The sequence below is a fragment of the Habropoda laboriosa genome, unplaced genomic scaffold (assembly GCF_001263275.1).
Source record: "Habropoda laboriosa isolate 0110345459 unplaced genomic scaffold, ASM126327v1 scaffold5, whole genome shotgun sequence".
NCBI lineage: Eukaryota > Metazoa > Arthropoda > Insecta > Hymenoptera > Apidae > Habropoda > Habropoda laboriosa.
This window is the reverse complement of record NW_017100161.1, coordinates 525,351-541,583: the sequence shown is the minus strand read 5'-3', so window position 1 is coordinate 541,583 and position 16,233 is coordinate 525,351. Positions and strand designations below refer to the sequence as shown.

Here is a 16,233-nt window from a genome sequence, read left to right as displayed (position 1 = left end):
CTTTGAACAACCCATCGATCACGCGTCGATCAATCTTTCGAAGCGCGTCGATCGTGCAACGGACGATCACCGTTCCACGGGATTAGCCGAGTTTTCACGCTTGTGTACGTCGACGAAACTCTCTCACTTTCACCGAATCACGCGTGCCTTGGTTTCTTCTTTTTTTTTTTCTAATGTGTCAACTAGAAGGGATCGGCGGCGATATCGCGCGATAAACGAACTTGCTGATAGTTGGAACGAAGTGAAAAGAAGAAAATTAATCGTCGGAGGAGAGATTAAGATCGAGAGTGTTGCAGAATTGTGCGCGTTTGTCTGTGAGGATTATTCAGTTTCGTTGGTTCAAGTTAGGTTTGATCGAGGTGTTTCTCGGAGGAGGAAGAGAAGGGAGAGACGACGAGGAAAGATAATTCGATAAGCGTAGCGAACTCGTTCAGTGTTTGATAGTTCTCGTTGTAAAACAGTGTCCGGCTGATGATTATTCAATTTCGTGGTTTAAGTTAGGTTGGGTAGAGGTGTTTCTCGCAGAAGGTAAAGAAGGGAGAGACGGCGAGGAAGCTAATTCAATAAGCGTAGTGAACTCATTCGGTGTTGATAGTTCTGGTTGCGTCACCGGTCTGTGCGGACGTTGCGCGCGCATCCTTTTTCAACGTTGAACAATCAGGTTTGCCGTTTCTTAGACGATATTTGCGTAGTGACTATTTTGTTGGATTTTGCTGTGATGATAACGGAAAACAGTGGTAGAATTTGGAAGATTGGAGAGAGAAATATTGTACCGTTCGTGGGAAAGTAAATTGTTAGAACCACGGTAGTATGTAGTAGAAATGAAGTTCCACCGACGTCGGTTTTTCGGTGAAATTTCATTATTCGAAAATTTCGAATTTTTGTACGTTCTTTTTTTTTTTTTTTTTATCGCGTTATACAGGGGTAGTGGCAATTTTTTAAGTGAATAGTAAAACAACGGAGACTTTCATAAATAATCGTTGAACAGTAGTGCAATAATGTTGGAGAAAACGCGACACGATTTTCTATAATTTTATTTCAATTGAAATTTCTTGGATTTCTTTCGATCGATTTTAAACTTCCCGCCTTAAGTTGTCTCAGTTTTTCGCTTAAGGAGGTAGCTTTTAGCGATTATACGTTATGCGTAGAATTTTTTCGCGATATCGTCGTGCGATATTCGAAGGAAAATAATGGGAAAATTCGCGTGATCTTTTAGGTAGAATTTGAGTTTTCGTGAGTGACGCATGCGCACTAGATGGCTACGAAGACGCCGAGACGTAGTAGTTCCGAGGGCGCTGGACAAAGTTCTGTCGCGTTTTCTGCAACGAGAACGCTAACGAAACGTGGAACCGGTCTTCTTTGCTTCACCTGCAGCTTCTGTTTCGTTCTCAGCTTGATCTGCACATGCCTAGGGACGTTGTTGGTACTCGTCGATCAGAAAGTCGAAGCAGCTAGCTGTCAATACTGTAAGTAGTTTTCTATGCGTCGTACTGTCAGTTACATGATAATAACAACTCATCGTAATTGGCGAGAAATTTAAACTTCCTCGGTACGTGTATACCTTAACAGCGCTGATAATAATTCAACGGAATACCAAATCTGCTATAATCGTTGTTATACTTCTTTGGAAAGCGTAGAATTTAATCGAGAAAATTTTGATTCTCTTGTTTTTCTTTTCACGTCTGTCACATCGAACGATAACACGCTATGGCTTAGAACTCTTCTAACCTAAACGTATTATCTCTACTATGTTTTCCAAATTCTCTAAATTACAAGTGAATATTAGTATCTCTACGTTCGAACAACATGATTTCCCTCTCTTCGGTGTGTTTTGCATATGCAGTTACAAATGTTGTCGATAAATCCATAGATCACGTGCATCGAATGACCATAGATCTTTACAAATGTCCGTTCAGAGTAGATACAACGATAAAACTCCCTCGTATGGTGCACAATTATCAAAATTTACCACCCATACGAATTACGTAATAACGTCGTGTTTATTAAAATGGCGCTAGGCTTGAAGTGTTTGTGGTTTGTACCGTGCAATAAAATATTTCCAACGATCAACGCCTACCGAAATACCAAGTTTCAGCGATTTTCCACCGGTATCGTCTTCTCTTATCACCGTTATTCAGATATTGCTTTATCATCGAGATACTCGACAAATAATGTATTTCTACGAATAAACAACTTGAGAATATCTCTTTAGACTCAGACACTCTTTGTTCCTTCGTTTTTTTTCCAGCTTTCACAACGATGAACACCGAGACGATTACGAATTTGCCCTTTCGTCTGTCGAAGGAAGTGAAACCTTTGCATTATGACGTTTATCTGCATCCTGATCTCGAGAAGGGTACTTTTCAAGGGAAAGTGACGATTCTGATCGATGTGCAAGACAGAAGAAGTTACGTAGCACTTCATCAGAAAGATCTGAATATCACTTGGACCGAATTGAAGACGTACGATCGAGACGAGAATTTTGAATTTGAGGTGCTGGATATTATACAGATACCGAAGAACGAGATGTTCGTTGTTTCGACGAAAAATGAACTGCACTCGGGGTTGTATAACCTGAGTTTCGAGTTTAACGGCGCGCTGCAGCCGGATAAGATCGTTGGTTTTTATTCTAGTAAATATAAAGACGAGAAAAACAGGATTAGGTGCGCAGAATACTTTCTATATTCTGTTTTGTACTCTTTTTACCAACTGGATGAATATCTTTTTATATAACGAGATTCTATAAATAGTAGAAGGAAAGTGTTTTCAATTTACAAAATGATTAAAGAATATTGTAAAAGAGTTCATAAAGGAATGTAAAATACATTTTTTTATTTACATAATAGATAAAATATGTAAATTAAATTTAATATACATACATATAATACTCGAATATTTAAAATAGTATTTATATAGTTGATACACTCTAGTAGATAATATTTATACAAAGAATTAATTTAATTTCACACATTTCACGATTAATAATATTTATATAGAGAATGAAATATTTTATTTTACATTCCTTTTACATTATTCTTTAACTGTTTTCTATTGAGATTGTATTACATAAAGAGATAGATAAAATGTTTTAATTCCACCAAGGAAAATTGATGAAGTGTTTTAAAAATAAGAGTCTGTATCTTGAAGTTTATACTCTTATCTATCACGTATGATGTACGAGTATTGTAGGAAGATTTATCCGGGGGATTTACCCTAAATCTAATACTTATGTTGCTATCATAATTTTCCTTACTTTATTTTTTTTTTTTATAGATGGATTGCAACGTCGAAATTCGAACCGACTTATGCTCGAAGAGCTTTCCCTTGTTTCGACGAGCCTGCATTTAAAGCGGAATACACGGTGAAATTAGTTCATCCAACAGGAGATTACTATAGTGCCTTATCTAACATGAATGCAGAAGTAGGAAGCACATTGAAAATATTTTTATTATCAAAACTATGAGCGTGAAATAATTATTATATTTTTTTAGAGTACACAAATAGATAAACCATCGCAAGGATTAACGACAGTGACGTTTGCAAAAAGCGTGCCAATGTCGACGTATTTATCTTGTTTCATAGTCAGCGACTTTGTCGCGTTAACCAAAATGGCAAAGGGCCATGGTGATCGTAAATTTCCGGTTAGCGTTTATACGACCAGAGCTCAGCAACAGAAAGGCGCATTTGCTCTCGACATTGGCGTGAAGATAATTGAATATTATATTAAATTATTTAACATTGACTATCCTTTGCCGAAACTTGGTGAGTTTTCAAAAGTAAAGACTTGGCGTATTTACTGGAGAATTCAATGTCCAAGAATATATACAAGGTTGATTTTTTTTTAGATATGGCGGCTATTCCTGATTTCGTTTCCGGTGCAATGGAAAATTGGGGTTTAGTTACGTATAGAGAGGCCAGGTTATTGTACGACAATGAGACAAGCTCTAACGCGAAAGCTTACGATATTGCCACTATAGTCAGCCACGAGTTCGCTCATATGTGGTTTGGAAATTTAGGTGAGCAGGATTACTCTTATCGAAAACGAGAAAAATGTGAAATTTTCCTCTTTTTCTTCAATTTTTATTTTATTTTTTTCTTTCAGTTACTATGTCGTGGTGGAATGATCTATGGCTGAACGAAGGTTTCGCTTCTTTCATGCAATACAAAAGCGCGGACGCTGTTTTTCCAGACTGGGGATTGGTTAGTTAGTTAATTAATTAGATAATTCAGTTGTAGTTTGACTAGGTTAAAAAATCTTCAGTTTCAGTCTTATTTCTGTGATACAAAAATTTTAGTCAAAATATTTTGAAAAGCATGGAGTTTAAGGAAATTTTAACGGAGTTGAATATTTTTGCTTTATTAGATGGATCTATTTTTGATCGAACAAATGCATTCTGTGTTCGTTACCGATGCAAAACTGAGCTCTCACCCTATAGTGCAAACAGTCAGCAATCCTGACGAAATTACAGCGATATTCGATGAAATATCTTACAAAAAGGTGACTCGTTAAAAATGACACATCTTCGATTTTCACCTTACAGTGTTTCTAACTTGTTCGTTTATCTTAAGGGATCGTCAGTTATTCGAATGATGGAGAATTTTATTGGACCAGAGGTGTTTTACGGTGCAATTTCCTCTTATTTGAACAAATTCATGTATCACAATGCAGAAACAGCTGATTTGTTTAAAATAATGCAAGAATCCTCGCCAGATAAATTAAACGTGACAGACATTATGGACACGTGGACGAGACAGAAAGGATTCCCCGTGGTGAACGTGAAAAAATCTGGAAATAAATATATTCTGACTCAGAAACGATTTTTGGCTGATCCTGATGCTAAATTCGATCTTTCAGAATCGGATTACGGGTGAGATAATGAATTTAAGGGAATATTTTTTGAGTGTCTCATTCGTTAAGTGTTTCATCCTTTATTACTTTAAAATTAATCATGTTGTTTCGAAGATACAAGTGGACCATTCCTGTCACTTACATCACGGACAAAATGTCCAAGCCAACACTTGTGTGGTTCGATAAGGACGCAAAGGATTGTAAGAATTTTTCTTTTCGATTGAAATGAATTAATTCAATGTAATTTTCAAATATCCTCTAAACTTGCTACAAGATTATTCAGTTATCGTTTCTACGTTAAAATTTATTGTGAACATTCTCCTTTTGCTCTGAACTCTGTAGTGGAGATCGAATTCAAAGAACCAGTAGAATGGATCAAGTTCAACGCAGACGAGGTTGGATACTATCGCGTTAATTACGAACCAGCTGATTGGGACACCCTTAGCAATCTTCTTAAATGCCAGCACGAAGTGAATATCTCATCTTTTACATCTTTTGAAAATTAACCAAATAATTATATTCTTGATGGATTGGAATTTTAATTTTTTTTTTACAGACACTTTCTGTGTCAAATAGAGCACATCTTCTAGAAGACGTGTTCAGTTTAGCAGACGCCGGAGAAATTGATTACGATATGGCGATGAATATTACGGAGTACCTTCCTCGAGAAAATCATGCTATTTCCTGGAGCGTAGCTTCTTCGAAATTAAGAGAAATTGATATTTTGTTATCTTCGACTAATTCCTCGACGAAGTTCAAGGTAAAGGGTTGATATCATTTTCGATAAAAATATGGAATTAATGTATTTTCTGTAATTTTTTCAGAAATACGTGAGAAATTTAGTGGACAGTGCTTATCACACAGTAGGATGGCACGTGAGCGGCACTGAAGATCGCGTTCGACTGTTAGTAAAACTTCTTTACTTTCAAACTACACTTTTATTGCACTTTTAATCCTTTCAAAGTTTAGCTTCAGAGAAACTTGGGAAGACTTAAAAACGTTACTGTTTATTTTAGACTTTAGCTGGAAATGGAGAGAGCTAAAGAAGAAGTGTGCAATTAATTTAATTTATTGTAGAATCTTTTCATTTTTTAAATGTGCAGAAAACTTAGAACAACAGTGTTAGGATTAGCCTGCTCCATGGGGCACCAAGAATGCTTGAAAGAAGCTGGAGAATTGTTCAAGCGTTGGATTTACGATCCCAAGGATGTTCGTCCCCATCCTGACATTTGCGACTTCGTCTATTATTACGGTGAATTTCTCCTGATCGTATCATTAATTCAGTATTATTACCAGAATTTTCTAATTTGTTACTTCAGGAATGAACTACGTTGGCGATGAAGCAACATGGAAAATAATGTTCGAAAAGTTCAGCACTGAGACTGACGCGACAGAGAAGTTGAAGTTGATGCGTGGATTGGCTGGAATACGGTCCTCTTGGATCTTGAATCAGTAAAATTCTCAATTTTTGAAAAATAGCTAAACAATCATTTACACATAGTTGAAATTCTTCTTCATAAATTCAAGCTTATACTTTAGTTACCGAAGTATAACAAAAATTATTTTTTAAATGCACCCTACTATAGATAATCTTACAAATATTTTTATTTCAAAATTTTGACGTCTTATTAAGGAAAAAGGAAAATTTCAATTCCAGAGAAATCTCGAAGTTCTATGTCGACACAAATTTATTTATTTATGTATTTCCACACATTTGACGAAAAATATCGATAGTTACAAACAATAATAAAATTAAGAAAAAAAAAAACAATTAGATTAAATTAGATTGCCGAACAAAATAGGTAGGAATTTCCTTACAGAGTTTTATGCTTCCCATTTTTTGTTCAAAGATTCATCACGTTAGCCACGGACGAGGACTACGTACGCGCGCAGGACTTCTTCAGCTGTTTGACCGCCATTTCCGGAAACTCTGTGGGAACACCATTAGTCTGGGACTGGGTACGCTCTAATTGGGAGTTCCTGGTGAACAGATTCACGTTGAACGATCGATATCTCGGCTCTCTGATCCCAGTAATTACGAAGACGTTCGCCACGGAAACGAAATTAAACGAAATGAAAGTCTTCTTCGCGAAATATCCTGAAGCTGGTGCTGGCGTGATGAATCGAGCCAAAGCGCTGGAAACTGTGTCGAACAACATCAAATGGTTGAGCGAAAATAGCAAGAAATTGGAAAGTTGGTTGAACTCTCACGTGAATTGAAACATGCGAAAAAGAACTGTGTCTTGGTCACCGAGATTCGTCGAACTGGAGTAAGTGAATCGTTGAACATAAGAGAGTATTATTGTAAAGATATAAAGAAGAATAAGAATGTTTCTATTTTTTATTTTTATATTTTTTTAATCTCATGCTTAACACGTTGAAGGAGCGGAGAAATCAAGATGGTTACCTTTCGTAGGAATTTTTGAGCTTTTTGTAATTTTCTGAGTTAATTGGAACACTCGCATTCAGCTTCTCTTGAAACATGGGATATTTTACGATAGGAAGAACGATGCTTGAGAAGTGACGAGATAAATACAAAAATTCCCGTTGAATGTAGCTGTTTGAAGAGAATTTTATGGAGTAAAGAGTTTGTAAGAAGAAGATGCAGCTGTTTTTATAGAAATATACATGTTTATACAGATATCGATGATACAATGATTTCTCGACGTTTCTTTTTTCGACGAACAAAGTGTTTTTCGAGGTGAAACGAAACTTCTGTCTCGTTCCAATGAAGAATATCGATGCGACGCTTTGTTCTACGGATCAAAGGGTAATCAACGGGATGAATTGAGCCACCATAATTGTTCTTCCCTCAATTGGATCGTGCCGATTGGATGATCACGAGTGACGCTAACAACGAACTGAACTTTAATTCACCATGACCACCGTTCTTTTCATGTCTTTATGGGTTTGTAGGTCGCATTTTACCTTCGTTTGTCCTCGAAAGTTAACAGAACTACAGGACGTCGAGCTATATTTATCAGTCGTTGGTATAAATCGAAAAGGACAAGTACAGTAGTAAGGAAAATGGGTTAATTGTGTTGCAATGCACGAGGAAATTCATAAATTAAGCTTCTTTAGGTTGAAACATTAGAATTGAAAATTTTACAGTAGAAATATAGTAGAGGAGGACAGAAATTGTTGCATTCCACTCTTTCACTTTATTTTCTATTATATCTTAATTTCCTTGTCCAATTTTTTGTGGTACAATAATAATAAATAAAATAATATCTTTTATCTACAATTTTTAATATTGCAAATCTGCAAATTTAGGAAGATTCTTTTTTAACCATGTTTAGAAAATAAACGTAATAATTTATTAACTACTTAAGATTCTAACACCTTTTTGTAAAATTTGCTTTTCGATATAATTAGAATTTGATGAACGATGGACCAGTTATTAAATAAACAATTTAAACCGTTCGATCCCTTGAATGTTATTTATTTTTCCATCGCATCGTTTGCTCTATTACCCCAGGGGTTTCATAATCTGCCAATTGATCCGTCATTGACAAAATGAGCTGCACAAATTGATTCGTTGTACAAACGGAGGCCGAAATTAAGCCTCCGCAAACATCGAGGCTCAATTACGGGATTAAGCTCGAGTTACCACTTTTCAGACAGATCAATCGGACAAAAAAAATTGTGTTCAATTCGTGATAGATCTATGTTTTATCAAACGACACGATAAAAGATATAATTAATATTAGATCTTAATTGAACATCCCGATAATAGAGTTTATTTTATAAATTTTTTTTCGATAAATAAACTCTCGCCGATAATTCGAACAACGACTCGAACGAATGGAAAAAATGAAGAAGTCTTGGAAGAAGTATCTTTTTTTTACGGTTCCTTTGTAGGGGAAACAGTTGGATTTTTACGATTCAGAAGCAGACACGTTGGAAATTGTAAAGAAGCATGAAAGAGCAACAAATGTGGTTATTGAATTTGAATGGAATATGGTAGTAAATGTCTATAATGGCTGTTCGCATACATTGAAAAGTTCCTTTCGGTGATTTTCTGCCCATTCAGTGGGTGAATGGGCGTCTGATTAGAATACCAAATCGATATTCACCGATTTCGGTACATTGAGAATAGAAAAATAGTGGCAATTATGATTTAAACGATTGAACGCTGAAAGTATGGAAGAACAAAAAATTAGGAAAACCGAAAATGTTACATATTAAATTTCTACTTTTTATTATAATTTTTCATTTGTAATTTCAGTACGTTTTAATATTAAATTTTTTATTTGAAACGAACGATTTGCATTTTAGCGATTACTTTGTTGGATTTTCGTACTGAAATGAATCGTGTTAGGTTGGTGAAACGGCAGGTAGAATTCTACCTGTTTTATGCTTCAAGGCTTGGTCGCCTAAACAAGGTTGATGACAATCTGTTGCGTAATTTAGCGAAGACCAGTTGACAAATATTGGAAAAGATTCGATATACTTGATAACGCTGGAAGTCGATTAATTAATCATACAGCTACTTTTCTTCGCCAAACAAGGTGACTGATTTTTCGTAAAAAAAAAAAAAACAGTGTCAAGGTGCTTGAAATTGGTCAGTGACACAAACACTGTCCTTTTTATTGTATTGATCGCCTCGGAGAGAAAACAAACGGCTTAATTTAATCGCTAAACAGTGAAATTCTCCTGAAACTTTGCTCTTCGAGTAAAATCTTTTTCTACTAAAACAAAAATTTAAGAAATACTAAAAATAGTCGAGAAGAGATAGAATATTCTAATTGAATATTGAGCGCTTAAAAAAGGAAACCACGTTAATTTAATTATCAAATAGGAAAATTCGTCCGAAACTTAGCTCTTTGGATAAAATGGTCTTTTGACAAAGAGAAGAATTGAATAAAAATGAAAAATACTAAAAATAGTCTGGAAAAGCGAATATTTCGCGATATCTCTGGTCGAATTAGAAGTTTGTCCCCCGAATCTACCAGACGTTAATCACATTTCGAGTAATCTTCTAAGAAGAGAATCGTGTTGAGGCTAGCTTCCACCGCGAAGTGGAGAAAAGAAGAAAGAAAGAAAATAGAAAACGCCACCCTCATCCGTCTAAAAGCTATACTACCCTATCGGAAAATAATTTATAGGCCTGTTGGTTTGGCTTTCTCGTAATCTCGCTAATTCTTCCATCTGTCAGCCTCTGCCCTATAATTTGATCGTAGCTCAACGTTCACGCGTGACGTACGAGCGTTTAGGCTTACTGACCGAGGAACCATATTCCTGATAATGACATCACAGTGTATGGCCCTTTCGAATCCATCACCTGTCTTCCCGCACCCTCCTTTATCGCTCCCTCGTTGCTTCTGGCGAAATTTCCGCGTGAGAAATGTCGATGGTCTCTATTCGATTTGGCGGAACGAGTTTATTTATTGTTTCTCCCGGTTCCTCCAGATTTTTCCTCTTGATACCGGTGTGATCGATCGATGCTTGGGTAGATTGGTACGGTGAAAGAAGATAATTAGCAGGATACAGAGAAATTTAGTAGGCGAGTTAAAATTGTACAAATTGTTGTAATTTCTTTCTTTTTTTCTTCAATATTATTTCTGTGAATTTTGTATATTTTTTGTAATGGAAATATTTGTCCATGATATTATTTTGATTGTATTATGATTTTAGTGGTTTTCTTCGTTGCAGTTTTTATCATTTAAAGGGCCCTTAGACAGTTGTGAATTTTTAGTTTTGATTTTCCTGTATTTCTTCCTGAAATTCAAGATTATTTTCTTATTTTCTTTGATTATTTTACGATTTCGCTTCCGTTTCTATTCAAATTTTTATCATTTAAAGGGCACTTGGATAGCTAGGAATTTTTGTTTTCAATTTTGCGGTATTTCTTCCTAGAATTCGAGATTATTTTCTCGTTCTTTTGATTATTTTATGATTTCATTTCTTTTCTATTCAAACTTTTATCATCTGAAGGGCACTTGGGTAGTTATGAATTTTTATTTTCAATTTTGCGATATTTCTTCCTAGAATTGGAGATTAAAGTGAAACTGACTAAATGCCCTTAGGAGCTTGAGAGAAAATCGGGATAAACCGAAGTTACAGCTTAAAATTCAAACAGAATTCGTTTACGGAAGTTTATTATTGTATTATAATCTGCACGATTTAGAGAAGTTTGGAGAAGTTGGAGCGAAAGAGCCCGAATTCGTGGTCTGTGGTGGCACCATTTGCTAAACAGGCTTTTGTGAAATCCGAATAGAACGCGTGAACATCTGTTGACAAAGTTCCAGAAGTTTCTGCTTATCAAAACAGCCCACTTATCAAACTTAATGAGCGAAATCGATGGAGCCTCTGTGCAAACAACGCTTCATAGATTATCATCGCCTATCTTTATCTTCTATCTGGTTGGTTGTTAACATTGGTACTGATTTTTTTTTTTCCAATTTTTTCCCTTTTATTAATTATCAGAGGTAAAATTGTGTTACAGGTGAAATGCAGACAGGTTCATAGAAAGGTAGTCCATTTATCAAATCTTATCGACAGATAAGATTATTATGTTGTATTCGCACGAGCTTGACGTTTTCGAATTTTTAATTTCGCGATAAGCTGCGTGTGAATCTCGAATATCAACCGTATCTCTTCTTCGAATAACTATGTTAATAATGAAATTTTCAAATTTACATGGAAATCGTTGCTGAAGTGTAATTTTCTAATATTCTTCTTATATTTTTTCTGTTTAATTTGAAATACACTTCAAATTAAAAGTTGTGACAAAATTGGGAATTCATATTGAAGTTTGAATTTTCCAAATTTCTCAATCACCCTCGATATTTAGATATCTCCTGGAAATTGATTAAATTTGCCGAATTTCAGTGTTAACATTTTTACCGATTTTTCTTTTTTTTTTTTTTAATTCATATTTCAAAGGTGAGATTTTAAGTTTGTTGATTCGCATTAGAAAGCACTTGCGCTCTATCGAGGTGTCTTCGAGGTGAACGGAAGTTTGAAAAATGTAGCTCACTGTTCCCCAGAGTGCGACGTGTTTCCATCATGTAACTTCGGCCCGTTTTCCACACCGAGTGTCGACCTTTCGAAAGTTCCCCCGCGAACCATTTGCACGCGTAATCGCTCTTCCTCCTTCCTCTTGCTGTTTCCTGCCACCGAGATTTCCTCTCCAGCCCAGCATGTTTGAAACTTCAGAACGAAGTGTGGAAATTCCACTTTCATGAGTATTGAAGGACGAGGATTGAACGATTTTTTAAAAGAATGCTGTCACTTGAATATTTGATAATGCGTTTCGAATTCTGTTAATTATTCGAAGAATCCGAGAGTCAATTAAACATTTAAGACTAATATTCTGAACGCAATTATGGATCTATCGCGGATTTTTTAGAATCGAACTTAGAGGAACTGAAATTCATCTTTTTAACTTTATACACTACCGGCCAAAAGTTTGGAATCACCTCCCACCTTTCATCGATATTAAATCTGCTGCTAATTTTTTATAGATTTGAAGTTTATCTCAATTGTACATTTATCAGTTTATCTCATATCAGCTGGTTCGAATGATAAAAAAATTCTCAAAGCCGCTGACTTTCTTCTGGAAATTTTTGTGTAAATTGCAATGCTCGGTGATTCCAAACTTTCGGCCGGTAGTGTATATGTATAATCGAGAGGTTCGAAAATGTTTATTAAAATATCCACAAATTTTGCTTTATTGAAACTAAGAAATTGCGAAAGATTAATTAGCCAGTGAAAGATGAAATTTAATTTAATTTCATGCAACCGAAACAGAGTTGTAGAGTAATTGATAAAACCATCTTGAAACGTTTCCAAATCTCTGTTAAAACATCCCTAAGTCGGCCAAATTTATTCTAACAGAATAACCAAATTTAAAAAAAAAAAGTAAAAAGATTTATATTGAAAATAGTGTAAATAATGAAAATACGCAGATAAGAAATTCCGGACGACTAATTAGTCAGTAATTACTGCTGACACCGTAGACAAAACATACCACAAGAGCAGTCCCACTCGTCAAAATTTCCCTTTTCGTAGAATTTACGCGTTAGACGTCTGGAGTTTATCACAATCTTCATCTAAGCTGTCTGAGCTGACAAAATATGGCGGTGGTCTGGAATTAACGATGACTTCTCTCACCTAGGAAGCAGCTCAGAGTTCAGAGGTGTTCTGGCGCGATGTTCAGTTACGAGGCCGCTTATTTTTACGATATACTATATTTCCAGTTATTTTCGATGGTTAGAAGTAAGGTCAGACAATGAGTGCAACTTGTCAGGGTGAATCTTTTCGAAAGAAGATAATTGAACTAAAACTTTCTATCCTTTCTTTGAACTTTCGCGAGGAAAATGGCGGGCGAAGTTACCCGAGAAGAAATGGAGAAGTTTGAAATTTGAGAGAAATATTTAGATTTAATAGAAAAGAAGAAATTGTTATTCTGTTGCATTTAGATTCGCTCATGTTTTATATTGTTTTTTTTTTACCACTATGTTGCGTATAAATGATTAATAAACGATTCCATGGAAACTTTGGAGGCTTGTCCTTTCTGCATAGGGAATAAGAAAGAAGCGATTGTTTTCAAATTTCTGAATGAATCATCGATGAATTGTGCACCGTTGTGCACTCGAAGTATGCAAATGAAACGTGCGAAATATGATAATGTAATATACGAACGTATGCAAGAATTGCTTTCTTATTTACAATCTTCTTAAAATTTCATTATTCTCACCTTCTCGGTAAATTATAAAATACAAATCTTTCACCTTCTCGCGAAAATCCCTAACGAAGAACGATTTAAAAAACGATTCCTTTTTCCTGCGTCCAAAATTCAAACTCTGAGGAGAGGCATGATACTGAAATCGTCTTGAAAACGGTAGAAACTTGGTTTTTAACGCGTTGTTGGAGTGAAATTACCTCGCAGATTCCAGGGACCGCAAAATGTCGACGGAAGGAACAGTTTGACCAGGTTTATCGTGGCGGGATATGCAAATCTCGGATTCCAAGGTGAACGAGCGATAAATTCCGAACGAATTAAAACGTTTCACCGTTTAATTACGCTTCCGGCGATCATAGACAGATTTATCCGCGGCGCGGCAAGGCGAGGCGAGGCGCGATCGATCCTCGTGGGGTTTCCCCGCGATCGAGAAACTCGATGCATTATAACTGGCAGGCTGCCCGCGTCTAAAATCAGAAATGCAGCTTCTCTCGCGTGCTCGTCTGTTGTTGCAGCAACAAATGTTTATTGACGCGTGAATTATCGTCTCCTGGAGAAGAAACGGCAGAAACATCTGTCCACGTTTCTGATTCATGAAGTAGAAACATTTTCGAGGAGTGTATGCGTTCGATTTTATGCAAATCGCTATACATTTTATGAAAATTTTCTTTTTCCTCTTTTTCTGGATTTGCATATTTTTTGGTTTGTCTGTATTGTCAGCTTGTATTAAATTTGGAAATGATTGCGCTGAGAATGAGTCACTTGGTGACAATTACCGATCAAGTGTGTTGCTCAAAGTGGAATTTTCGATTAATTCTGATGATTAGAATTATTAAAATGCTGTCGTCTCAATTGAAGCAGTGCTTCATTATTAACGAGCGATCCATTTTACGAACCTCTTAAGTAAGCTCAATTTCAATTAAACTTGGAAACACGAAAAGTTTCCGTATCTTTTTCTTGCTTGTCGAAGAGAAATCGAGTGGGTTGTTACACGTTATTACTTAAAGAATTTCACGTACAAATATACTATTAACATAATAAACTTTTAAATACTTGCTCATCTCCAAGAAACTTGTGAAAAAGCTTGTGACCAATAAAAATGTGAAGTGCAGCATGCAGAAACCGATAGAAAATGAATGTTCCATGAAAAAGGAAGCAGCCTGAAACGAGCTAAATGAATGGAACGAAACCACTTGATCAACGCGAACAAATGTAAAGAAATTCTCTTCTCGTCGATATATTCCCAATCGCGTAACCAAACGGGCGAGTGTTTGTTTGGATGTAGAAGCAACAATTGGCCAACCAACCCTCTCTTTCTTCGATCGGAATTGATCATTTCATTGTCATTTCACCGTGACATTTTTGACGTACGATTAATTTGTCCGGGTGGTGGATTCTTTTGATCGGTTTCACGGGAATCTCGCCAGTTAATTAAACTTTGTTTGCGTTTGTTCAATGTTTTACACGGTTCTTTTGCCACGTTAAAGGCCAGCGACACGTGCACGCGTGTTTTTCGCCTCGCTGGGTAATGTCCAGCGGAATGATTCATGTCTGACCGTGAATGGCTAATTCTACTGCGGAGGAGAATCGGACGGTGGTTGTGAAATTGTGCAAAATTCGCCGTCGAGGAATTTGAATTTTCGAACTAAAAAGCTTGGTATAAATTTTAGTTAATTACGGTGAATTAGTATCTACTTTGAATTAAATGTTTAATTTGTACAATTGTGATGATAATTTTGTATTTTCTAAGCGAAGATCTTAAAAACGAATCGAATGCATTAAGAACATTTTATACAATTCCTTTGCGATTAATTGAAGAAAAAAGGAAGATGGGAGAAACATCGAAGATACTACGGGGGTGTTTTCAATTTGGCTCGAAGGGGTCGATCTCCATCCAATTATACCTCAGTGTCCTCTGCACGTGTAAAGGATGAAATATTGCCCTGGTAAGAACGTAAAAAGGCCTCATTGGCCACGCAATCAATTGAACGAAATGCTTGAAAGCAGCAGAGTGTAATTATTACAAGTAGTAACATTTGCAGTAGCTATTGAAGTTCCTTAAAGGGCAATTTTGTAATTACAGTTTCTTCACAGCCACTTGAAACATTCCCGTTCAATTAGACAAAGAATTTCCCTTTAATATTCGGTTTCCATTAGCCTCTTTCTTGGTCCACAAACGCAGAAATATTTTTTAAATATTTCAATATTGAAAATTCAAATTAAATTTAAATATCTTAAGTGTCTTAAACATTTTAATGTTGAAATGTTCAGAAATTATAATATAAAAATACTTTTTACATTTTAAATATTTCTTGAATACCGATAAGATTGAATGTTTAATAAACGTGGAAGAAGATCGAAAGCAGGGTCAGCGAAGTCGGAGAGTAACGAAGATCTGTGACCTTTTGACTACGCGAATCGTTGTATAAAATTCCCCAAGAACCTCGCATCAGTCAATCGATCGATCATTGTCGACCTCGAATTGTTCCACTCGGGAAGAAAAAAGTGTATCTTTGTTGTTCGGTTAATTTTCTTGACCTTCACTCGTAAACTGACTCCGTGGAATCGTACCGATCTAATGAATGAGCGCCGAGACATAATAATTCTAGAGGGTGACCCTTGTTTGGCACGGAATCACAGGAATACCGCGAGTCAGAGGACCCAAGAATTTCCATTGCGACAGAACGTGGTCGAC

The 16,233-nt window shown here is 36.0% G+C and overlaps 1 protein-coding gene across 1 annotated transcript; it reads left to right on the top strand.

Annotated features, from left to right (window-relative positions):
- Positions 1-349: 349 nt before the first annotated feature.
- Positions 350-7,143, top strand: LOC108577751 (glutamyl aminopeptidase). Its single transcript, XM_017940946.1, has 16 exons — positions 350-661; positions 1,217-1,466; positions 2,249-2,663; positions 3,274-3,421; positions 3,492-3,762; positions 3,846-4,016; positions 4,103-4,200; positions 4,364-4,498; positions 4,570-4,868; positions 4,964-5,049; positions 5,192-5,319; positions 5,406-5,609; positions 5,674-5,753; positions 5,953-6,101; positions 6,169-6,301; positions 6,700-7,143. The coding sequence occupies exons 2-16, from the start codon at positions 1,256-1,258 to the stop codon at positions 7,067-7,069; spliced, it is 2,898 nt and encodes a 965-aa protein (XP_017796435.1). The 5' UTR covers positions 350-661; positions 1,217-1,255; the 3' UTR covers positions 7,070-7,143.
- Positions 7,144-16,233: the final 9,090 nt, after the last annotated feature.

Coding starts and splice junctions, on each gene's coding strand:
- LOC108577751 (XM_017940946.1), top strand. CDS start 1,256: ATGGCTACGAAGACGCCGAGACGTAGTAGTTCCGAGGGCGCTGGACAA. Junction 4,499..4,569: donor ATGAAATATCTTACAAAAAG/GTGACTCGTTAA, acceptor GTTTATCTTAAG/GGATCGTCAGTTATTCGAAT. Junction 4,869..4,963: donor CTTTCAGAATCGGATTACGG/GTGAGATAATGA, acceptor GTTGTTTCGAAG/ATACAAGTGGACCATTCCTG.